Source organism: Nothobranchius furzeri, chromosome 18, assembly GCF_043380555.1.
Source record: "Nothobranchius furzeri strain GRZ-AD chromosome 18, NfurGRZ-RIMD1, whole genome shotgun sequence".
Taxonomy (NCBI): Eukaryota; Metazoa; Chordata; class Actinopteri; order Cyprinodontiformes; family Nothobranchiidae; genus Nothobranchius; species Nothobranchius furzeri.
In genome coordinates, this window is record NC_091758.1 from 44,744,681 (window position 1) to 44,769,850 (window position 25,170).

At 46.0% G+C, this 25,170-nt stretch overlaps 2 protein-coding genes across 2 annotated transcripts in view; both read right to left on the minus strand.

The window, feature by feature from the left end:
• Nucleotides 1–338: 338 nt before the first annotated feature.
• On the minus strand, nucleotides 339–14,459 carry gabrg1 (gamma-aminobutyric acid type A receptor subunit gamma1). Its single transcript, XM_015969106.3, has 9 exons — nucleotides 13,803–14,459; nucleotides 8,578–8,738; nucleotides 8,402–8,469; nucleotides 7,659–7,879; nucleotides 7,437–7,519; nucleotides 4,321–4,458; nucleotides 4,087–4,239; nucleotides 3,775–3,977; nucleotides 339–3,701 (listed from the first exon to the last, which is right to left on the minus strand). Exons 1-9 carry the CDS (start codon nucleotides 13,877–13,879, stop codon nucleotides 3,420–3,422), a joined length of 1,386 nt encoding a protein of 461 aa, XP_015824592.1. The 5' UTR covers nucleotides 13,880–14,459; the 3' UTR covers nucleotides 339–3,419.
• Nucleotides 14,460–22,003: 7,544 nt separating this feature from the next.
• gabra2a (gamma-aminobutyric acid type A receptor subunit alpha2a) overlaps nucleotides 22,004–25,170 on the minus strand; it is an 11,288-nt gene continuing 8,121 nt past the window's right edge. The window contains exons 5-9 of the mRNA XM_015969105.3: nucleotides 25,139–25,170; nucleotides 24,411–24,554; nucleotides 23,988–24,140; nucleotides 23,256–23,458; nucleotides 22,004–23,178 (exon numbers count right to left, since the gene is read on the minus strand). The exon at nucleotides 25,139–25,170 is cut by the window's right edge and continues 51 nt beyond it. Of these exons, the coding sequence (XP_015824591.3) occupies nucleotides 22,876–23,178; nucleotides 23,256–23,458; nucleotides 23,988–24,140; nucleotides 24,411–24,554; nucleotides 25,139–25,170 (835 nt within the window). The 3' untranslated portion in view covers nucleotides 22,004–22,875. The remainder of the gene's footprint in view (nucleotides 23,179–23,255; nucleotides 23,459–23,987; nucleotides 24,141–24,410; nucleotides 24,555–25,138) is intronic.

A 25,170-nucleotide genomic window follows, 5' to 3' on the forward strand; every position in this document is an offset into this window, starting at 1 on the left:
GGGGGGGGGGGGTAAACGTGTTAAAGATTAAAATATTAGCAGGATCAGACCCAGTTCCTACATCAGGATTTAAAACTGTTGAATCATTTTCCAAACTGGACAGATTCCCACACATTCCCCGCTCAGATGGGAAATCCCGTGAGCTCTACGGCGACTTTAGAGTAAACAAACATGGCGGAGCAGGAGCATGATGCACACTGAGATGTTAAACTAAAATGTTTTCCCGGGTCGGGATGCGGCCTCCGAGGCAGCCAGCCGGAGCGCTGCGTCGTGTCCACGGCAACAAGCCGGAAGCATCTGAGTACGTTTGAAGTCTCCGACACAAAGTTGGACACGAGGAGGATTTCAGGCACTGCTTTATTCAGTCACAGTGTGTCGAGTTAATATTCACAAAACAACAAGAGCGACATTTACAGAGCCACGGGGCCGCAGGTGTGTTTATGGCTTCAGTTATTCAGCACGTTTAGCTCCTCGTTGATCATTCGGAGGTAACGTTCAGCTAAAAGGCAATGAAAGGTTCGGAGGTTCAGACTTCTACGGTCGCCGGTGCTGATCTTAGATGGTAGTGACGCGGGTTAGTTGGAGTCCAGCTGAATAAATAAAGGTTATTCTAACATTTCTGTTATTCCGATTTTACTGCTGATCAAACACAAACCTGTGAAATCAGCTGATACCCATAATGCTCTGCGTGTCCTAAACAAGTTTCTCAGGCAGAAGAATTACAACACAAATCTTCACATGTGATCCATCACAGTTTCTTTGGATTTCACTGAGAGGTTTCTCACGGTTTCTTTTTTAGCAGAAGTCAGGAACCCAAAAGCGGAAAAGCGTCCGGATCAGAACTTCCATAAATAAATGATGACAAAATTCTGCATGAATACCAAAAAGTGAAGTTTAAATAAAAGTTGTGTTTAGCGTCCTTAACTTCTCTTCACAAACACATCAGACTCACTGCAGGTTACAGAATAAGCTTCACTTTTATCCATTTAATCTGGGATTGCCTTTGACATAATCTGTACGTTCCTCTGATGTAAAACACACTTTTCTCTGATACTATCTGTAGTTTCAGCTGATATTCATTTGTTTTCACTAACTTGAGTAAAATTTAAAATCTGGATCAATAATTCACTCCTAATAATTACCTTCTGGGTAATTAAATTACGTAAAGTTCATTAAAGTTGGTCGTGAAATTAAACATGAAGAATTGTATAACATTTCAGGTTGGATTAGACAAACATCTTAGCATGGATAATAATAATTATTATTATATTAATATTAATAATGATAATTTATTATTATTATTATTATTATTATTATATTAATATTAATAATACTACTAATAATTGATTATTATTGTTGTTTTTGTTACTATTAATATTATATTAATATTAATTTATTATTATTATTATTATATTATATTAATATTAATAATGATAATAATGTATTATTATTATTATTATTTTTATTATATTAATATTAATTTATTATTATTATTATATTATATTAATATTAATAATAATAATTTATTATTATTACATTCCTCTTCAGGTACTCAGAGATTTTAGGTTAATATAAACTAACAACTTTTAATAAAACTCCAGACTGATAAACAAACAAAAAATAAATTGTTTATTTCAGATATTATTCATGTAAAAAAGTTGCTGCTAGTTCGTTTTAATTGGGATTTATTTTTTATTTTTTTATAGGAAAATAATCATCAGATTTAAAATAAAGGGAAAATAATAGTGTTCTTGTTATTGTGATCATCTGGACGGATAATTGGACCAAAACGTCTAAACTTCCGGTGTAAAGAAGGGAAATTTCCAGGAAAAAGACGTTTTTTTTTTCAGCCCAACATGGATTCAGTTCTGCTGATTTTGAGTATTTTTTAGATTGATGAGTCACAAACCTGCCTGTTTTTACTTCAGGTCACAGAAAGGCAGGTAACCATGGCAACAGTAATCAGTCTGCCCCTGAACATCATCATCAGAAATCATGCTTCCGTTATCCGACAGCACTTCGGTCATCTTATAACGGAGTGGCTCCGAGGAGCTAAAACAAAAACACGTTTTTACACGTGTGTGCGTGTGTGTGGAAACGCCGCTGCAACAAGCAGGTCAACACACACGCTGCTGCTGCTGAGACACACCGTCTGGGCTTGACCTCAGACTGAATAATTGTAAATAATAATCTCCGTGTGGTAGGAATGATCTCCGCTGCCCTCTGAAACAGCTGGTGTGACTGAAAGGCAACATCTGACCCAGTCGTGTTCACCTGCTGTTGTAAAATCTCAGGTTTCTGTGTAAACTGGGAGCTGCAGGAGCATCGCTGGGAGGAAGTGATGAGCTTCCTGAAGCTCTAAACAGTCTGACGTGGGTTCTTAATGGAACCCGGTTCTGACCCAGAACCACACCTTTAGTTATGCTAATATCCGACGGTTCTGACTGTGTTTCACTGAGTTAATTTTAAAAAATGATGCTTTTTCTCCCACAGCAGAGCTTCCTTCAGTCCTTCACAATAAGAGTCTCAAACATCTCTCAGATATCTACAGGGCACAGCTGAGCTGACAGAACACGTGGAGGTAAAATCACAAGGCATTGTGGGTAACCGGGTCTAAAATGGGCAAAACGATCCGACATTCGTCCAAACTTTGTTTCGTTGTGGAGAGAATCTTAACTTTAGTCTCAACTCTTCCTGGTTTTTGTCCCTAAAAAGCCCCCGTAGTCATGCTGGTGCTGAGCCTCCTGCTTCGTGAGGTCCTAAACTAGAAAAGTGTCCGGTTGGCGGGAACTCCGTGGCCGGTTTGGATGAAGTGGGAATAACTCTTTCTCCCGATAAGATGCTACCGACAGCTGCCTTTAACTGTATTGCTGCAGATATTCCGATGCTGGGATTGTTTTTACTACATGCAACAGTTTTCTATCCAGTTGTTTACGAGCGGGGACGCAGAACGACACGGAAACCGCTGGAGGCTTTACACCGATAACAATCCAGCTGTTTACATTGGTGCCAGTAGTTCGTGGTACATCTGGATATAAAACCTAGCTGCTGGAAAACTACCATCAGCTCCCGTAAGGTTTAGGAACACACACTCGTTTTTCTCCACATGAGCAGGAATGCCATCCCTGCTCCTCTCCTGCTCTCCTGCTTCAGCGGTTTAAAGGATAAACAAAACCCGGGTCATGGCGATTCCTCCTCTATGGCGGCTGGAGTTTCACACCTGCAAACCTTTTTCACCACAACCAATTTCACACAAAGTAACTGGGATCGTTTTTCTGCGGATCAGGAAGCAGAGGAACGCTAGCATGCCGTGCCTCTCTGCAGCCAGGCTGGTGGTGTCAGGAAAGCAAATCGTCTCTAACTAATCTAAAAGCAGCGGAAATGTTTGCGGACGTTAAACTCCAGCCGTTTTTTTCTTTTTATAAATACAGATATCCTATCCAGTAAACTAGGTTGAAAAGACCAAAAGCAGTGGGAAAAAATATTCTGGAATACGAATCGATCTTGGAAACTCGAACGTGCATCCTGTTTTCTCTCCAGGCACCTGATCGACAGTCGTCAAAGCAGCAGAAAAAGCTGGCGCAGTCTTTCCCGTCTAAACAGTCGTAGGCGTACTCGTCGTCCTCGTGGTAGGGCACGATGTTGTTCATCTGCAGCAGCGACGTTCCGGGCCGGATGTTCACCATGCTCGGAGCCCTCTGCTACAGAGGGAAGGCGGTGAAAATCAGCCGTGTGGTTGGGTGGGATGGGGGGGAATAACAGAAGCTCCGGTACCTGAGTGTTGGTGCTGGCTTTGGTCTTCTTGCTCTGCCGGTTGCTGGTGAAGTAGTGCAAAGTGCCGTACTCCATGAGCGCCGCGAAGGTGAAGATGAAGCAGACGGAGACGAACAGATCCATGGCGGTGATGTAGGAAACCTTGGGCAGGGACTTCCTGGAGATGGTGCTCAGAGTGGTCATGGTGAGCACCGTAGTGATGCCTAACAGAGCGTTGGAGAGAAAATGCAGAGTGAAACACGGAATAGCTTATTTATTCATCTCAGTCCAAAGAATTCAACACAAAACCAGAGTCTGTGGGAGGAAACAGACCTAAGGAAGTTCTGGCTGGGACGGCGTCTTTGTTGATCCAGAAGGAGACCCAGGACAGGACCACGATCATGCTGCAGGGAATGTAGGTCTGGATGGTGAAGTAACCCATCCTCCGACTCAGGTCAAAGAAGATGGTCATGATGACGTATTCACCTGGAAGTTTATCACAAACACCGTCAAAATGTTCCTGACTCACGTCGGCAGAGAGTAAACTAAAGTCTGGTTCCGTCTAACCCGACTGGGTGTGAGCCACGTCCGTCGTGTTCCTCATTCCCACAAAAGCAAACTGGTAAAGTCTCCAGTAGCGCTGGTCGGCCACCTCCACCGCTCGCCTCTGCCACCGGTACATGATCTCGTTCCTAGGATAGCCGTCTGCAAGGTGCAGCACAAACTCTTGTTAGTCACACACACACGCACACGCACACACACACACACACACACACACGCACACACGCACACACACACACACACACGCACACACACACACACACACACACACACACACACACACACACACACACACACACACAGAGTGAAGATGGGCACAGCCACTGAGGCACCAACAGACTCAAACAGGAAGCAGAAATTCCGGCTACATTCCAGAGACGAACAACAGTTTTCCCAGAAACTTGGTGATGTGCTTCATCCAAAAGTGCCGGTGCTCATCAGCGGGACCAACAGTAGAAAAGGAGGCTGGGGCATCGGGTCACGTCACGTTTATTTGTTAACATAAGTTAGATGAGCTAGGGTTAGCCGCTGTTGTAGCATCTGGCGTTAGCATCGCTGTGTCTGTCACCGTAACTCGTTGATTTATTAACGGTTTCCTTAAATGGACGGAGAAGAACTCCATCGTGTTTGTTTATTTTTCCGGACCGACACCGACTCACCTCTGCTCCAGCCCTCAGCTTCACAACCAGTGAGCATGTGACTAGTTTGTTGCTGTGTGAAACATCTAAACTGTAACTCTGACCAAGACAGCATGATGTTCGAGTTGTTGCTGCACCTATTCAGCATTTCACTTGACCCGAGTGCTCCAGCCTCTTCTACTCTTCCTCTTTTGAAGCCATGCACTAAAATAACATCTAACAGATGCTTTGATCATTTCTGATGATGAGAGTCCTTTAGGAGCGCTGATGCAAAACAAAAGGAACAAAAACATGAAATCGGCTGTTTCTGCACGACGGCAGCAGTTTAAACGTCTGATTTGAGACTCTGAGAAGCTTCCAGCCGGATTCAGAGAGCTCGTCGGGATGAACTGGTGGCTGTGTCCATGTTTTCCACACACTCTGATCAGCTGACCTCCAGGAACACTAGGCCACAACAAGGCTGATGGAACATTCAAGATGTGATTGGCTCCAGCTCAGGAAACGTCCTCAAAGCAGCAAAACAAATGTGGTCCCAACAGCAGCTCTTCGAACAGCCTTAGTTTAGAGAAAGAGCTTAACCCTAACCAGATTCTAGCTGAAACCTAAGTGCATCACTGTTAACCCATCTCCCAAACTACCCACAGGTTCGTGCGACGCCACCAGTGACACGCTACAGTCAGAGTGATGTAGTGCATGGAACGCTGCCCTTTAGACGGAACATTTCTGTTTATTGGTTAGCAAACATAGCCGCTAAAGCAGCTAGCTGTAGCGTATCTGCTTCATTTGAAGGAACTAAATCAGCAGGAATATCTTAATATTCCCACCAAAACAACAATAATGTGAAACTTTTGCAAAACTTGTTTTTTTTCAGACTGGAGTTTTAAATGTGAAGGTCAGTCCACTCTAGGGGGACCAGAAGTCCCGCATTATTGACAGTTTCCTGTTTCGAGTTTCAATCTTGTAGAAGAAACTGGAGAAATCTGCCTGTTGCTGTCAATCAAACGGAGGCGGGACTTTAACGCAGGTCCGGAGCGTGTGTGGAGCCTGATATGAAGGGGTCAAAAGCAGGTTTTCCGGTAATTAGACAGGTCCATGGTAGACACAATGGAGGCTCTAACACAGGCAAGGTGCTGCGGTTTCAGATACCCGCGTACACTGGGCTGCATGGTGGCGCAGTGGTTAGCACTGTTGCCTCGCAGCACGAAGGTTGCAGGTTAGAAACTCGGCTGCGGCCTTTCTGCGTGGAGTTGCGTGTTCTCCACATGCATGCGTGGGTTTCCTCCGGGTGCTCCGGTTTCCCCCACGGATCACAACATGCCCTATAGGTTATAGGTAAGTCGCTTTGGATAAAAGCGTCTGTTAAATAAATAAACATAAACAAAAACATTCTGAGCCTTTAAAGCACAGTGAAGACATGACAATAAACGGAAGATTTGATCACTTATTCTCAGACATTTGAGGCAACAAGTAACTCTAAGAAACTTTTATTAGATTATATCTGAATTTTTTAGAGATTATAATCTGATGTTTATTCTCTCACCTGAAATTAGAAGAGATTTGTTGTCACGTTGAAAAATTGTTTTGTTTCTGAATGATGAAAAAAGTAGCAAAGAAGTATGGATATTTTTTCTATGAGATGCTGATTTTAGAGGAAAATTAATATAAAACATTGAGAATCTCTGTCCCACATTTGGGAAGTTGGGATCTGGTCACCCTAGTGCACTTGGACCCGCTGGTCTGACCTCACCACTACGAGCTTGAGCCAAACCAACTTTGAAAAGGCTTTAAAGCTTTCAGCCTGAAGGGGATTTTTAACAGCAATGAAATCCAGGATTTGGGAAGAGGAAAGATCCCATCAGACTGGAGAGTGGAGCTGTTTTAAGATGAGCTCATCAGTCCTGGTAAACCCAACTCTGTTCCTCTAAACAGAGGCCGCTCTGGAATTATTTACACACTCCAAATGGCTGGAATACCATTCATGCTCTGAGGCTAAAGTCTGTTTTTTCCCAGTTATTATCTGTGTTTGTTACTCTGGTAACAACACACGACCACTCTGCTGTTGGGACTCTAAATCTCCGATTCTTTATCTCACTTTGAGCTCATTTCCTGAGACTGATCTGCTTCCTCTGTTCGTCCTCGGCTCCATGAGATGCTTTCTCTTTTCCACGTTCACGTGGAAGATTGGGATCATGAAGAGACACGAGAGGCAAAAGCACAGCGCACAAGACAAATGATGACTCAGACAACATGAATCAGACAGGAGAGGTGCAGAAATCATGAACTCTGTTAGAGGAGACGGTTCAGGTGACCTCGTCGCTCTGCTGGGGGGTGGGGTGATGCAGCCTGAAGCAGATGGGCCCGTTGGCGACGAGAACGAACACAGGCTTAGCTAACGTGCTACAACCTTATTCTGAACAAGTCACAGAAGCTGAGATGGCGGGTTCATTAATGAGTGGGGGTGGGGGGCTTGGTCTGACCACCTACAGCTCGAGAATTCCAGCGGACACGAGTGCTCGTCCATAGGAAAGTTATGCAGCTTAAGGTAACACTCCGCATTTATAGTCAACCTGATAAAAACAGAGTTGCAACAAAGAGAAATCAGCTTTACATCCGTTTCTTCTCCAAGGACACAAAAACAGAGCACACACACACACACACACACACACACACACACACACACACACACACACACACACACACACACACCTCAGCGTGTACATCACCCTCCCGTTGCTCCACAGCCGCAGCAGCCGGTTGGGAGTCGTGATCCAGTGGGCGTCGGATTTGCGGGAATTCCTGAAGAAGGTGTCTGGAATCCAGATTTTTCCTACCATGTTGCTGTTCAGCATGAGGAGCTTCATTGAGCTGTTGAACTTCAGCCGGCTGTCGTACCACGTCTGGGCGAAGAAGATGTCGATGGTGTACTCCTGCAACAAAAGTCCCAGGAGAAGCTGCAAATGTCCGTTTGAGCTGCTTCCTGGTCCGCCGATAAACTTCTACACCAAACATGCTCATGACTCGTTTGCTCTAGCCCTCTCACGTGAAGCAGCTCTATTCCCGGTCTTCCAGCAGGAGACCTTGCAGGGCTCCGTCACTGGAAGAAAACAAGTGGTGGCCACGCCCACTTATTCCCTGATTGGCTGATGTGTCTAGGGTTAGGATTAGTCAATGCCAATGTTCCCGATTGTGACATCATAAACAGGGATTTTCTGAAATGACTTGTTTTAGTCAAAATTCCTAAAACCAAACTGACCGGTGCCCTTTTTCCTGTTTGGAGTGTTTAAGTCCACCTCTTTCCTCTCCTTTTATGTTTAAATCTGCTGAATGATCCAGACATGCAGCTGGACTTTCATCCACATATTCCTCATTGGGAATCAGTCTGTGTTAAAACATTGGCGTCTCTGGAGGTGGAATTCTGTAAAGATGTGAATGGGATGAATCCGTCTCACCATGTTGATGGGATCCACGGGCCCAATGCTGTTGACGTAAACAGCTGTTTCAATCACTGTTGGCCGAACTGAAACACAACAGGAGGGGAAATGACACAGTTCCAGGATCTGGGAATCCTGGAAAGATCTGACAGGGTCTGTTTGGTTCTCCTGACCCATAAATCCAGAAGACCTACCTCCGATGTCGGGTCTCAGTTTGTTGTCGTAACCCTGCAGCAGCTTGTTGAGGATCAGAGTGACGTCACTCTCATAGACCTTCGGAGAGAGGACCCAGGTCTTATTAATGGGAACATCCTCGTAGTCCTCTTCCTCCTGCTTACTGGGACTGATGGCTGAACTGGGAAGGAGAGAAAACACTTGGATGTTTAAATGCTGACGTGTGAGTTTAAGGTGTTTCTGAACATAACTGCATATAACAGGTTGTCTGTCTGATGGCAGAATCTCCACCTTCCAAACATCCAGAGGTGTTTTCTGACCAGACGACACCTTTATGTGTGAGAATGATTGCTGTGGTTCCTGATCCCCTTGTGGAAATGGTTAGATGTTTTTTCTAAAACAGACACAACTTTGCGAGGAGTCGGAGACAAACACGAGACGTAATGGAGACACTCTGACCTGAAGTCATGTGACTAGATAAGGCCATACTTGTGATTCCAGCTGCGGTCCAGTGAGGGGTTTAAATGATAAATGATAAATGATCCACACTTGTATAGCGTCTCTCAGAGTACGGACTCCAAAGTGCTTTACACTACAGTGTATCATTCATCCATTCACACACACTGATGGTGATGAGCTACGATGTAGCCACAGCTGCCCTGGGGAACACTGACGGAGGCGAGGCTGCCAAGCACTGGCGCCACCGGTCCCTCCGACCACCACCAGCAGGCAAGGTGGGTTAAGTGTCTTGCCCAAGGACACAACAGCAGAATTCTCTGTCCGGAGCCAGGATCGAACCTGCAACCTTCCGATTACTGGACAACCCGCTCAACCCGTTGAGCTACTGCTGCCCAAAGTTTAGTTGTCCTGCTGCTTTTGGAAATAAGTGGACACTTATGTTGTGTTGTCTGAAGTCTGTTGCATATCTGTTGAGGTGTTTTTTTGCAGAGCAAATCTGACCTCCTGGTGGAGGGTAACTCGGAAGTGCCTTTTTTCCCTCCACCTGAACCAATCCTCATGCAACCCTCTTACCTCTATTAAAGTAGCGCGACTCAGGGTTGCGAATGACCACAGTCACCAATTCTTGTCATGTGTCTTGCCCATGTATGTCTGATCTCTGAATTGTGTGTACTGAAACTCTAATTTCCCTCTGGGATTAATAAAGTATCTTTGATTTGATTTGATTGAAGAAACATTTTGTTTCAAATGAATTTATTTTAGTTTTCCAACATCAAAGCTGCTGTTTGTCAGTATTTGACACAATCTCATGTGTCGTGAAGAACTAAAACCGGACCAGAACCAGCAGAAACCAGACTGTGTGTTTGTGCTTGGTTGCTGCTGCTTTCTCCGGCTTTCATCCCAGCACAGCCCTGAGCATTCAGCACCTTGGACAGCTCCTGTCCAGATGTCTCTACTGCAGCTAAAGAAAATCAGCACCATGGACAGCGCCATGCTGGATGAGTCCTGCAGAGCCACGCTGAACCACCCTGATCCTGGTGGCACCTTCAATAGGGAGCAGATCTCCGGTGCTTGGTGGAGAGCGAGGACACGGATTAGTGCTGTTGTCTCACTTCCCTCGTCTGACTAGTTTGAATGTTCACAGGAACTCAGCACTTTGATAAGTCTTTCATAACCACTCGTGTGCTTGAAGTTAAAGTCCCATTAATTCATCTCACACTGGTGAAATTCATCTCTGCATCTGACCCATCCCTGTGGGGAGCGGTGAGCTGCAGCTGTGGCCGCGCTCGGGAACCATTTGGTGGTTTAACCCCCCAATGCAACCCCTTCGAGATGAGTGCCAAGCAGGGAGGCTTTGGGTCCCATTGTTAAGGTCTTTGGTATGACCCGACCAGGATTTGAGACCAGATCTCACAGCCCCAGGGTGGACACTCCACCACTAGGCCACTGAGAAGCTTCAAGCTTCAGATCAAATCCAGGAGGACAACCTAGGTTTGGTTGTTGTTTTAGTTTATTCCATAGCTTTGAATTGAGTTTTTTCAGTTTTGGTTATCTTCTAGTTGTGTGGCAGATCTTTAAGTCAACAGTGAAACTGTCTTCATCTTTGGTCTAAGTTAGCTTTTGAGAGCCTCCTGGTTTCCTCCTGTCAGGGTTCATTTTAGGTTGTCATATTTTCTAAGTTGGGATTATTTCTTGTGAGGCTCCTTCCTTTGGTTGTGTGGGTTCAGAAATCTGCAGAGACCAAAATAAATCCAGTTTACCTTCATGTACACCTCTCACTCATCTCCTTCTGTTACACCCTGACCATACTCCTAGCAAAGGTGTGTGTGTGTGTGTGTGTGTGTGTGTGTGTGTGTGTGTGTGTGTGTGTGTGTGTGTGTGTGTGTGTGTGTGTGTGTGTGTGTGTGTGTGTGTGTGTGTGTGTGTGTGCATGTGCGTGTGTGCGTGTGCGTGTGCGTGTGCGTGTGCATGTGCGTGTGCGTGTGTGTGTGAGCAAGCGCATGCGTGTGTGTGTGTGTGTGTGTGTGTGTGTGTGTGTGTGTGTGTGTGTGTGTGTGTGTGTGCGTGTGTGTGTGTGTGCGTGTGTGTGTGAGCAAGCGCATGCGTGTGTGTGTGTGTGTGTGTGTGTGTGTGTGTGCATCACACACTGACACCAGAACTGTGAAAGGACACATTTTAGCTTGGAAAGCAGAAATCAGACCTTGCCTGTTTCAGCAGAGAAAATAAAAATCAGCTGTTTCTAACAGAAGGAGCAACTTTTCTGAAGCTAATTAAAGTAAAAACTCAGATTTCTGGGATCGTCTACTCCTGTCTGAGGGAAACTTGCTCCGGTCTCAGAGGGATTCAATGTAAACGGAGCTCTAAGCGCTCCTAGGAGTCTGCTTTCTGATGAGTCCTGCTGTTTCTATTACCGCCGGTTCCACCCGGCTGAAAACTCGGCTGGTGCCAAACGAGCTGCTGCTGCTGCTCCCTGCTAATAAACACCGACCCGGTTCTGTAGAAACCAGAGGACTTGGCTGCCAGCCCGGGATTCCAGTGACTCCTTACCCCTTCATTCAATCCGACCCAAACGGGTCGACGGGGGGTGTCTGATTGACGAAACCATGTCCCACCTGGTGCAGGTCAGAAGGTGTTATTTGAATAAGTAAAAGCTCAAACACCAGTTTGGTCTCCTTGACTTTTTATTTATTTTTGTTTTTTTTTTTTAGGCCAAAAAAGTTCTGAACCGCTTTTGAAAAGAAACGTCTGCATGAAGGTTCTCCAGAACAAATCAGAAGTTCTTCAGAAACAGAAGTTTGAAGAGGCTACTTCAGAGACGAGCGGCTCCGAGAACACCTGAACTGAACCTGGACCCGGGTCTGGATCTGAGCAGCCCTGCCTCAGCCTGCTGTGTGACACCTGAGCCTGAGCTCAGAGCCAGTGGGGGTTCCTGTGAACCTCCAACAAACCACCTTCACCCAGGACCACTTAGAGAACCCCTCAGGTTGTACCAGTCCAACCACTCTGCTGACGTCGTGTCCCACAGGCTGCCCTGTCACACCTGGATGACACCTTCATCAGAATCCTCTTCATCAACTTAAACTCCTGCACAGCCTCTCCACGCTGGATCTCAGCTCAGAGGTGGAGTCAGCATCACCAGGTTTCTTAGCATGGACCTCACCTAGACCAGGCACAGCAACATCTCCTCTTTCTGCTGAGGCTGAGACAAGCCCAGCTCCTCCAGGCCTCACCACTTCATCAGAGAACGTCACAGGGTTCACTCTCCCATTCATTCAGGACCTTAATCTCACAGGTGAAGAGCATCACAGCCAAGGGTATTTTGTTAGCTGAATGACTTCTGATTCTGACTGGATGAAGATCTACAGCTGAGGAGCTTTGGGCGCAGGCTCCAAGTCCTCCGGGATCAGAGTTCTAACAGGAGATCCTAGAATAACGAGTCATTTTGAAGATTTGGCCGAATGCATTCCTCTAGTGTGTTTGCGTGTGTAATCAGAACCAGACAGCGGTGTGTAATTATCATCAGCTGGGACTCCTCCTCCAGCTGCAGACTTGCTGTTTGGAGTGTTGCCATCAGGGATCCCTCAGGAGAACCGAAGCAGCTGAAACCCACCAGGCTGAAGCCTCCAGATGAGAGCCTGATTCCAGATCAGCTCCGTTTCTCTGAGCCAACACCAGCAGAACGGAGCGCTGCAGATGTGGAAACACCCACAGCAGCACGTCTACGTTTGTGGTCCTCAGAGCTTCAGGGATGAAGCAGCTTTTAGTCTCATCGTGTTTAAAGGAATCGTTTTGTCTGACCAGAAGATTTCAGGCCTTTAAGCTCAGGTTGAGTTCATCTGCACAAGAAGGAATGTGCAGATAATCCAGAAGGAGCAGAAGATGATTTATGTCAGGGTAAAGAAGACACCTAGGAGGCTGACCTTTAACCTTTTCTTTGAGGACTAAGAAGCTCAAAAAGACCAGATTACGTAATCCAGTAAAAATAACCTAAATTCTGCCTTTGTGGTGATTTTCAGACGTGTTTTTGAGTAAATGTTTGACCCAGAGCTGAACAGCCTCTGTTCAGAGAAACAGAGTTGCATCCCTCATAGGACTCTGAGTGCAGCATGACTCTCATGTTACACCTCACCTGTGAGTTTTTAGGAACTCGTTTGTAGCTCCTCCTCCAGGGGTGGAGTCCGACAGGAAGACCGAGTCTACCTGGTGTGGTTTCCTGAAATGGACAGCTGGGAAATTTAGAAGCTCATTCTGGACTCGGCTGAACTCAGACCAGCTGTTGAACATCCCATAACAGGTCATCAGAGCTAATTCCATCACAGATCCATGATGGAATGTTTGCTTCAACCAGAGTTTTCCTTCCAGTCAACATTCTCATCGTGACATCACCGTCTGTTTCTGCTGGTGAACATCTCCAGCATCAAGAAGGTACTCAGAGATCAACCTAAATCTGCCGATGATCGGTATCGGCCTCCAGAGCCAGAATCGGTGTGGTTAAACATCATACCTAACTGGCTCCAGAACCGAACCGAACCAGAACTGAACCTGCTTCAGACCGTTTGCTGTTCAGGTCAGATTAAGGAGCTGCAGGTAAAGGTGAGGACTTCCCCAGCCTGATCTTCATTCTGAGGTCGAGGTTCTACAAACAGGTGACTCAGCACCGAACCGGAACAAACCCGCTCCAGCTGCTCTGGAACTCCCGTGGCCTCTTCACACCTCCAGGCCGAAGCTAGAAGCGCCATCTGCGGCCAACCCGCCTCCAACCCCTCACGGTGTAACGGAAACTCACCACAGACCGAGCAGCGCCAGCAGCAGCCACGGAGTCATGGCTTCCTCCCGCAGCGTCCCGCCGAACCACAGCTTCATCCCGCAGCAGCTGGATCACAGAACAATAAAACCGCAGCGGCTCCCGCCGGGAAATCGGTGTTTTTCCTCCTCCCGTTAGATCACGACGGCGTGCAGGGGCTGGTCAGGAGGAGAGAGTGTGAGGAGGAGAGGGACGCGTCCATGAGGGGTGAGGAGGGGGAGGAGGAGGATGCCGGAAGGCTGACTCTGCTTTAGTCCATCTGCAGTGCCGTTAACGGGCGGCTGGGACAGATGTTGCGCCTACCGGAGACGGTGAAATATACACCTGAACCGGCGGCTGTTGGAGGATTTAAACCCGAGCACACAGACGCCAGAGCCAGAGCCAGAGCCTTGCCCAAGGGCACCTTAGCCACGTCAGACATTCACTTTAATTCAAATGTCCTTCTCGGCAGGGCCAGACCTCAGATTTATGGGTCCCAACCCGGGTGGGGGCCGAGGACCGGGGACCAAACCTCCGGTAGGAAGTGGAAGTCACTTCCAGAGGGTTTAATGCCCATTTATTTAATCACATTCTGTTTATTCATAACACACCAGTGAAATATTCATAACACACCAGTGAAATATTCATAACACACCAGTGAAACCACCTGCTGGGAAACACAAACGGCAGACCAGTGGCAGCTCGTCCATAGGGGGCGCTAGGGCGCCGCCCCACCAGTCTCACAGAAAGAAGAAGAATCACAAAATATAAACAAATAAACCATGAGAATGAAACTGATCGACCTCCACGTCTTACAGACTATAAAGCGTGGTTTATGCTTGACGCATTCACTTTCCGCGCGGTGAAGCGGCTCGCGGATGGAACGCGCTTCACAACTCGCAGCGTTTATGGTTCATGCGGCTCGTCTCTGCGGTGAGCCAATATTCTCCCAAACTGAACGGGGCAGCATGGAGCTCTACAGCATGCACCCAACACTACACCATAGTAGAAGTAGAAATGACTGTTTACAACATGGCATTCCAGCATTTTTAACAGCGTCCTCGTCTTTTCCGACAGTGCGAGCTATTTCTCTCCAAGAATTATTAACAACATGTTGATCACGGTGATCTCTGAGAGCTGAATCATACAAATGTCTGTATTTACCAACCTCTGCCATGCCGGTCCGCCATGTTTTTCCGCGTCCGACCGTCTGCGTGGTTAGAAATTTTCCGAGGTGCGCGTTGCGGAAATCTTGGGCCGTGCGGAGACGCGGTGGAGGGGCGTGGTTGTTAAAATGACGCAACTTTTCCGCGCGGAGCCGTGCGGACCTCGCGGACGCGTCAAGCATAAACCAACCTTTAGTGCTGTATTATCTGCTCTAAGCAGTATAAAGATGTGATTTACACTTTTAGCGCTACCGAGTCATCTTCGGACCTGTTTCCTGTTGCTTTTGGGTGCAGCAGTCTCTGCCGTAGACCTATGCTAACTGATGCTCGGACACAGAGGTAGCGCCCATGAAGACACGTGCAGAAGACCTGAGAGGGTCTCAGCTCGGGTCAGGACAGAACCAGAACTTCTACACAGTTCTCCATCCTTGTGGAGCAGCTGAGTACACCTCATGGAGTTTTGTCATTATGAGGAACTGGAAAATGATGGAATGTGGCATCAGAGACTTTGGAACACTCATACGTGTACCTGCATGTACAAACGTGGGTTTTACTAAACCGCGGAATACTACAACCATAAACCGGCAACGGTGAGCGTGAGTCAACGCTGTTAGCTTCATGAAGTTAGCTTGGTTTGTTTTTATGCTGAATTATATTAGTGTAGGGTCGGGCGACAGAGAAAAACGACTGTATCACGATTTCTTCCATTCTGACAGTTCAGACATTTTGGAAGTTATTTACCATTAAAACACATCATTTAAAATCATTCCCCTTCACATTATTATTACACTCAAAAGATTTCAGAATCCGAAAAACCAGTCTTGAAATTCCATGACAGCGATGAGGCTGTTTTCAATACATTCATATAGTCAACGTTTTTTAATCCACGTTTCTCCTGAAAATGTTTGTTTTTGACTAGAAATGTGATGAAATATTTCCCTTTTTGACACGTTTCATTTAAAGACGTTAGAGATGAATGTTTACTGAGTATTTTTATATTATTTATTTCCTGCCTGCTTGAATGTTGCTGTTGGTTAAAAGACCAGGAATGTGACACAAATTTACACATTTTTAAAAGATTTGTGGGGATCTGGGCGGGGGACTTGGGGGACTTGGGGATGAGGTCCTGACTCGTAAGCTGCCGGGAAGAAGGCGGGAGCAAGCGGCAGTGCAGGGCCCAGGCTCACGGGCCTCAGGTGGACCGTGGCTCCTCTGGAATGATGACAACTCTGTCCCATCACGGGGGAGGGGCATGTCCGGGAGGGGGAGGAGCCAACCTTACCTGGATGTCTCATGTCTTCAATATTCTGGAAGTTGTGCAAATGCAGGAAAACAAAACGGTTAGGGTCAGGCGCAATCCAGTCACTAAAATGAATGGAAGTCAATGACGTGGTGTGTGTGTGTGTGTGTGTGTGTGTGTGTGTGTGTGTGTGTGTGTGTGTGTGTGTGTGTGTGTGTGTGTGTGTGTGTGAGACCCTAACAGGTGAGAACAATCTGGCAACAATAAGAAATACAGCTTCTGTTACATTATTTTCATTTCCGTTTATTTTACAGTGAATCGAGACTCAGGAGCACCGGGTTGCTGCCAGAGGCCGATTCCTCCTGCTTCCAGATCCCAACCAAGAATAAAATCCTTAATAATTCTTTTTTAATGCTTCTGAAAAGGCTCCACATCCCCCTAAATAGCGATGATGTTGTTTGTGTCGTCCAACAGGAAACGGGACGTCGTACAGAAAAGGACTCTTCACACACATCCAGCCAGGCTAGCATCTCACTTCTCCACACCGACTCAGGTCTTTGATCTGAAGCAAACACACGCTCCTCGGCTGTTTTCCATCCAGCTTTACTGTTTGCTTTTGCTGACAGATGCTGCAGAGCGCCTGAAGGTAAGCCATGCAGGAGATTATTCCCACACAACGACGGCGCTGAGGAGTCTGCTGACGTCTGGGGCCAAGGCTGCAGATGTGAGGAACGTTGTGCTGCTCAGTCAGCCGGGTGGCTTTCGGCTTCACGGGCTGATTGTGTCGGAGGAGCGGGGTGTGTCCAGAGCCAGGTAATGAATGCTGGTGTGAGGCTGTGGTGCTACAGAGAAAACCTCTAATCTGACATTTTAAAGTCAGCTTGTCTTTTTACGCCTGACATTTGGAGGTGCAGCAGAGTCTAGAGCACCTAGTCTCGAACAGACCTGCACCAAACACACACACACACACACACACACACACACACACACACACACACACACACACACACACACACACACACACACACACACACACACACACACACACACAATAATGTGTCTATAGTTATATTGTGATTTCTTAGTAAATATTCTATTTGGTGAGAGATAAACTTTATTGTATTTATCCTAGTGGATCTATAATTAAACGGGTAAACTAGTAGTAGCACATCCAACGTCAAGGAAAGTAAAAAGTTATTATCAGGAGAGGGAGAATGTTTAAGTGGTTAGCAGCAGTGTGCTAATCGATGGCCCCCTCCATGAGGCCACCACAGCTGAGCAGAACATCGTTGTAGCTTCTTCTGGGGAGAAAAACACTTAGAGAGAAAATAAAGTTAACAGCTGAAATTGCAGGAAATAATACAGTTAAAGAGCAGATTGTAGAAGAAAGTAGTAGAGTGTGAAAAGTGGTCAGTGTATCCTCCAGCAGTCTAAGCCTATAGCAGCATAACTACAGAGATAACTCTGGATAATCTATCCTATTTAGATGGAGGCATGTTGGAGGCAGGGCAAGGGAGAGCTGTCTTTACCGACTGTACACTCCACCTCCCTCTACTCCCCCACTTGTCCAGATTTAGGCTAACATCAGATTTTAACCATAGGCCCTATCAAATAAAAATGTTTTAAGCCTATTCTTAAAAGTAGACAAGGTGTCTGCCTCACGGACTAAAGCTGGGAGCTGGTTCCACAGGAGAGGAGCCTGATAACTAAAAGATCTGCCTCCCATCCTAATTTTTGATATTCTGGGAACCACCAGTAGACCTGCAGTCTGAGAGCGAAGTGCTCGGTTAGGAACATATGGAACAATCAGATCACTGATGTATGATGGAGCTTGATTATTAAGAGCTTTATATGTGAGAAGAAGGATCTTAAAATCTATTCTGAATTTAACAGGTAGCCAATGTAGGGAAGCTAAGACAGGAGAGATATGATCTCTCTTTTTAATTCTCATCAGCCAATGGCCTCGGTCCGTTCGATGATGGGCACACCGGGGGTCCTTCGATAGAGGATCAGGGTGAGCTGTGTCTGGCGGTGCTAGAGGGGAGGGTCCGGTTTCAGATGAGGGTCAGATTTCGAAGACGAGGACATCAATGAAGCGCTCAGTTTCACTCGCCAGCCCCCCTGCTGGCATGCATTGGCGACGCCCTCTTTGGAACCATAAAAGGAACGGAGAGCTGAGCAGGAACGCCGGGACCATAGCGAACAGCGAGACGAAGGATCTTCCAAACTCGCGGCGATGAAAATGGAGAGATCCAAGAATCAGAGATCAATGAGCGTATGCCAATCATACGAGACGATGGTGCAGGACTCGAGATCATACGAGACGATGGTGCAGGACTCGAGATCATACGAGACGATGGTGCAGGACTCGAGATCATACGAGACGATGGTGCAGGACTCGAACATCCAACAGTTTCAAAACAAAAATAGGAGCGGCAGACGGGCAGCCAAGCATCAGGCGCCATCTTTAGTTGATTCTCCACAAGCTTCAGTCATTTTAGTAAATCAGTTAAATGTGTGACGAGCTTTCAAACATCCTTGTTTATTTTTGAATCAGATGTGAAATCTGAGTTGTTTTCACACCGTTGGGGCAGATTTGTGTGGCTGGTGTCAGCGGCAGAGCGCCGGCCTGCTCCCGGAGTGCTGATGGGGTGATGAGCGAACGGATTGTTGTTTGAAAGCCTCTAGTTGCAGCTGGGCCAGAAAACACAACCCCCCCACCCAGAAGAGCGAAGTGACCTGCTCCTCACAACAGCTTCAGAGACATCCGAGCTCTTCCCGCTCTGCTGTGGTTTGTTCTGATTGTGTGCAAAGCTCAGGGAGAGTTTCCCGAGAGGGAGTAGAGCAGGAAGGATGAGGTGATGTGTTAAAATCAAAGGCAGGCGGAGGGAAAAGTGCTGAAGCGTCAGCGCTGGATTGCAGCCTCTTCAGCAGCATCCTTTCTGCAGGACCCACCTCTCAGGAATGCAGTTGATCTAAGCACCAGGAGGATTTAGTCCCGACCCGACCAGAACCGTTTCTAATCTTAGCCGATTTAAAGATGCAGCAGGCGCAGTTTCTGGCAGCAGGTGTGAAGATAATCTGTACTCAGGTCAGTTTGAAACGCCATTCTGTTCAGGCAGATTCAAAGAAGCAGACGTGATCATTCCACCTTAAGGCTGGAAGACTGGATAAAGCTCCTCCTTCTCCTTCAGATGGGTTTCTGTAATCTAATCTGACACTCTCATCAATTTCAAATAATCTGTGAGTGACTGCAGTTTCGCTGATCCTGTTATGTCATTCAAATGACAGAAACATCAATATTGTTATTGTTATTGTTATTGATAAATAAAGCTTCAAGATAAATAAAGCTTCAAGATAAAAAAATCTCCAGGATAAATAAAGATTCAGGATAAATAAAGCAACAAGATAAATAAAGCCTCAGGATAAAAAAGCATCAGGATAAATAAAGCACCAGGATAAATAAAGCATCAGGATAAATAAAGCTTCAAGATAAATAAAGCTTCAAGATAAAAAAAATCTCCAGGATAAATAAAGATTCAGGATAAATAAAGCAACAAGATAAATAAAGCCTCAGGATAAAAAAGCATCAGGATAAATAAAGCACCAGGATAAATAAAGCTTCAAGATAAATAAAGCTTCAAGATAAAAAAGCATCAGGATAACTAAAGATTCAGGATAAATAAAGCAACAAGATAAATAAAGCCTCAGGATAAAAAAGCATCAGGATGAATAAAGACCCAGGATAAATAAAGATTCAGGATAAATAAAGCACCAGGATAAATAAAGATTCAGGATAAAAAAAGCAACAAGATAAATAAAGCCTCAGGATAAAAAAGCATCAGGATAAAGCACCAGGATAAATAAAGCATCAGGATAAATAAAGATCCAGGATAAATAAAGCTTCAAGATAAATAAAGCTTCAAGATTAAAAAGCATCAGGATAAATAAAGATTCAGGATAAATAAAGCAACAAGATAAATAAAGCCTCAGGATAAAAAAGCATCAGGATAAATAAAGCACCAGGATAAATAAAGCATCAGGATGAATAAAGACCCAGGATAAATAAAGATTCAGGATAAATAAAGCACCAGGATAAATAAAAATACAGGATAAATAAAGCATCAGGATAAAAAGCATCAGGATAAATAAAGCTTCAAGATAAATAAAGCACCAGGATAAATGAAAATACAGGATAAATAAAGCATCAGGATAAATATAGATCCAGGATAAATAAAGCCTGAGTAAACAAGGAACAGCTGATTCCTGTCCAGCTGCTTACCTTGACCCATGATACTCTTCTGCATTTGGGACCTGAAGTTTAAGGTTTTAGCTTTTTGAAATGTTGCTGCGTCTGCATATGTCATTTATTTGTTTATTTACACACGTTATTAATGATGTTTATTGAAACAAACCTTGGAAGGAGAAAGAAAATAATAAATGAAACTAGATTTATCCAAATCAGTTTGATGAAAATTGAATTTGATTGAAATAAAATGATGAAACATCTAAAACTCTTTTAGCTGCTGGTTTTTGGAACTTTTGTCAGGAAGATGGTGTGAGGAGATGTTTTACATCCCAATCTCGTTCATGCTTCACGGCTTGAGCTTCCCAGTTTTCCAGGCTCTGACTTTCCCTCAAGAGCTGCTGAAAGCTCTGGCTCTGAGTCAAAAAGCAGCATGTGGTTCTGAAAGGTTCTGTGAAGGACGGAGTCATCACATCTAACGATGACTCGATGCACGTGGGGGGGGGGGGGGGTGTTGGACTCTGCCTCATGTATCTGCTGGCAAACAGCTGATTGCTGCACGCTCCTGGTTTTGGGAATAGTTTCTTTGCTGTGGTTGTACTGTTTTTCTGTGCTCTCGTTTGGATCAGTTCTGCATCCTCACCTGTTAAAGCCTCACACCTGTTCCCACTCAGTAATCACCCCTCCCACTGTATATAAACCACAGTCTTCCTACCTGTTGGCTGCCTGCAGACTGCCATGTTTCCCTGTTTTATTCTGTGGCTTGTTGGCTGTGTTTCTAGGATGATTTTCATCCTGACTCAGAATCCAGCTTTTAGGTTTTGACTGACCTGTCTGACATTCCTTCCATAACTCTGATGCTCCTCACAGAACCATGAAGCCCAGATCATGTGTGACTTCCTGTTTGAAATGAACTTTTTCCTGGATTTTATCAGTTTCATTTACAGAAACGGCTCCAATCATCAGTGAAACCCAAAGTTAGGAGTGAGTCCGACACCAGGAGGTTCCAGCTGGTCTGAGGATGGAGGAAAAACGGATAAATGATCAAACCCGTTACCCAAATTTTCCTCCAAATCCTAAAAGGAAAAAGAAAACGTTCTCCAAATGAATCTTTTTATTTTCACATTTATTAGAGAAATCTTCGATTATCTTTGAATTCACAACAGCGCAAAAGAAGACCTTGGTTTATTCAGGAGGTTTGACTGGAAACACAGAAGAGCTCAGAGTTCATGTAGCGACACACGAAACAGACTCGAGAATAAAAAACGTTCAGTGTTCACTAAACACAGTTTTCACGGGTGCATCAACACGTCAGCTTCATTAGTCCTTTGCTCTGTGCTACAGAGAGAGAGAGGTAGAGAGAGAGGTAGAGAGAGAGGTAGAGAGAGAGGTAGAGAGAGAGGTAGAGAGAGAGAGGTAGAGAGAGAGGTAGAGAGAGAGGTAGAGAGAGAGGGAGAGGTAGAGAGAGAGGGAGGTAGAGAGAGAGGTAGAGAGAGAGGTAGAGAGAGAGGTAGAGAGAGAGGTAGAGAGAGAGAGAGAGAGAGAGAGAGGTAGAGAGAGAGAGAGAGAGAGAGAGAGAGAGAGAGAGAGAGAGAGGGAGAGAGGGAGAGAGGGAGAGAGGGAGAGGTAGAGAGAGAGAGAGGTAGAGAGAGAGGTAGAGATATAGAGAGATATAGAGAGATATAGAGAGATATAGAGAGATATAGAGAGATATAGAGAGATATAGAGAGATATAGAGAGATATAGAGAGATATAGAGAGATAGAGAGAGGTAGAGAGAGAGAGAATCAGTCATGGCTGACAGGCAGGTAAAAGCTGCAGAGATCACCGCTCCTGGAGCTGGAGGAGGAGAAAATCCTAAATGCTACACCAGGAAACGTGGATCCGGGAGGGACCACGTGGTGGAGGAACAAAACAATGCTAAGTTAGCAAATAGGCTAATATTAGCTGTAATGCTACATCAGAAGAGTGTGCAAACAGTAAAAAACAAAGACTTTGCAGGACTGCCACAATATTCAACAGATTCAGTCTCATAAATACAAGCGAGACGTTTTCTATGCAGCGTGTTAGCGATCGGCTAACTCTTCATGTCGGTGTTGAAGGTTTCCTCCAGAGTGATGTCACACTTTACAAAGGGCTGTTTCAGGAAATCAAACAGAAAAATCAGCATCATGATTCTGTATTTAAATGTTTTCCAGATCGACGTGCTTCTGCAGCTAAGCCTGACGGACCGGTTCTAGCTGGTTTAACAGCCTCCAGCTTTGACCTGAGGCAGAACAGCAGACGGTCACATTTCCTACGCTCTACCGTCTTAAAAACGTTTATTTGACTCAGATCTTTGGGCTCACGGCAAACTTAAAAATATTTGCTCATTAAAAGAGAAACAAGAGAACTTTCCTCAAACCAAACCAGCTGTTAGCTGGCTTCAGTTAGCGTGAACCAGGTCCTTCATGACCGGTTCTCTGTTCAGGTACGTGGCCCAGTAGACCAGATTAAAGGTCCAGAACAGAACCGGGAACATGATCCGGGAGATGCGGTCGATCTTACTGACGCTGTTGAAGGTTTTTTGGTTCTGCTCAGGTTTGGTTTCTGCCATGGCGTTTCCACGCTCGCTCACAGAGCACTTAGAGATGGTGGGCAGCGCCGAGTCCTTCATGATGTTAGGAGCGTAGTTCGCCACCGCCACGGCGTAGGCGTTGTTCCTCTTGACCGCAGCCGCCTCCTTTTTCTGCTCAGAAGAAGGGAAACTTGAAACACCTTCAGCGTTGGCGTGCCTAACCCCAACACCTGACCGAACAGGCCTACCTTGTCGTTGACGACGCTCTTCCCGTCCCAGGCCCAGCCCCGTTTGGTGAAGTAGTTAACGGTGGCGAACTCAATCAGAGCAGAGAAGACGAAGGCGTAGCAGACAGCGATGAACCAGTCCATGGCGGTGGCGTAGGCCACCTTCGGCAGCGAGTTACGGGCGCTGATACTCAGAGTCGTCATTGTGAGAACTGTGGTCACACCTGAAAAAGGAGCACCTCCATCAGTAAGTGAGCCAGGTGTGTGTCAGCTGTTACAAGGGGACCTACTACATGAAGCATATGGTCATAATGTTATGGCGGAGGCGTGTCTGTGGTGTAGCTTGTTAAATCAGAGCCTTTCAGGAGCAGCAAGGGAACCGAGGTTCTGCTGTTGGTCCGTCCCGCTCATGTTCCCCGGAGGAAAGGACAGCGTGTCATGCTGCTCAAACCCGGGATCCCAGGAGAGGTGGTGGACGCCTGGACATGTCTCCGGTCCATCACGGGGACACGCAGGGACAAACTACCAGACATGGAGGTTTCTGGTCTGTAGCAGGAAACCGGAGCAAACCCACACATGCATGAGGAGGACATGCTAACAGCTAGGAAACGCTGTGTGGGTGGGATTGCAACCAGCAACCTTTTAGCTGCAAGGCTCCTTGCAGTCATGAGAATAAAATATAATCCATCAGGTTCTACATCATCATCTTCTATCCCACCCTTTAGATGTCCTTTGGTGAGACGAGTCACTCACCGAAAACGGTTCTGGCCGGCACCGACTCCCGATTGAGCCAGAAGGAGACCTGGGAGAGGATGACCGTCATGATGCAGGGCAGATACGTCTGGATCACAAAGTACCCGATCTTCCTCTTCAGGTGGAAGTGAGCGGTCATGACGGTGTATTCACCTGAGGGCAACAGGAACAGGTGTGTTCATCCGATTCTCGCAGAGGAAATAAAACAAGCAGCAGAACGTGTTTCCTTGTGCTCCAACGTTCCCGGTTAGATCTCAGCTGACTCCACAGCAGGTTTCCGTCAGATGGATTCTGGTGCAGAATCCATCTTCCAGAACATTCCTGGACCTGTCACCACTCAGCAGTGCTGCTCAGCTGTGGCGGCCATCTTGAACTGCAGCTGATGTGAATCAGCTGTAGAGCTAGCGGTTAGTTTCTGCTCACCAGTGCTGGATTTAATGGTCTCGTTCCCAACAGAGTGTCCCACTAAGTCGTACTGGTTGAGTCTGGATCCGTCGGCCGCCACGACCACCGACTGGGAGGCGCCTCTGAGCCAGATGTAGCTGACCTCCGTCTTGGTGTAGGCGTCTGAAGCAGGAGGACCAGACGTGTGGAGGTTAGCTGCAGCTGCATCCCCAGGGCTCTGGAGCCACACGAGGCCCCTTCGAGCCTCTGAAGTGGCTCCTTGACCCCAAACCAGCTTGTTTATATCTCAGTTTGCTCTACGCTGAACTAAAACAAACATTTATTTCTAGAAGTTTTAAGTCAAACTGTGACGTCTGAACTTCATTTCAAAGAAAAGAAACATTTTAAAACCTTATGAGACTCAAAGCGTGAAATACGACGTGAAACCTGAAAACTTCACGCCGCATAAAAATCTGGTTTCATATTTTTGCACAAGAAAATATTTTCTGCTCAAATAAATTTTAATGTAAGAATCTAAAAGCAAAAGGTCTTTTTGGTTCATTTGAATTTTTTCTTGTTGACAGGTTGTTTGTCTCTTTATCCCACAGAGTCTCAGTGAAGCTAAAGAGCCACAAATCAATGAAGCATCTATTAATGCCAGAAAGCGATCTTTATTTGATCAGAAAGCTCATTTCTGTGTGCGTTTGTGCTCATTCTGATGACGGTGAGAGTCGTGTCTGGACAGGCTCTGTGGATTCGACACTCACAGCTTCCAAACTTTAGCGGACAGGAGTGGGAA

Excerpts from the sequence above, each read along its gene's own strand:
- gabrg1 (XM_015969106.3), bottom strand. The coding sequence starts at position 13,879 with ATGAAGCTGTGGTTCGGCGGGACGCTGCGGGAGGAAGCCATGACTCCG. Across the intron at positions 3,978-4,086 it reads CCCAGCCAGAACTTCCTTAG|GCATCACTACGGTGCTCACC; the intron begins GTCTGTTTCCTC and ends ACGCTCTGTTAG. Across the intron at positions 3,702-3,774 it reads AAGCCAGCACCAACACTCAG|CAGAGGGCTCCGAGCATGGT; the intron begins GTACCGGAGCTT and ends TTCCCTCTGTAG.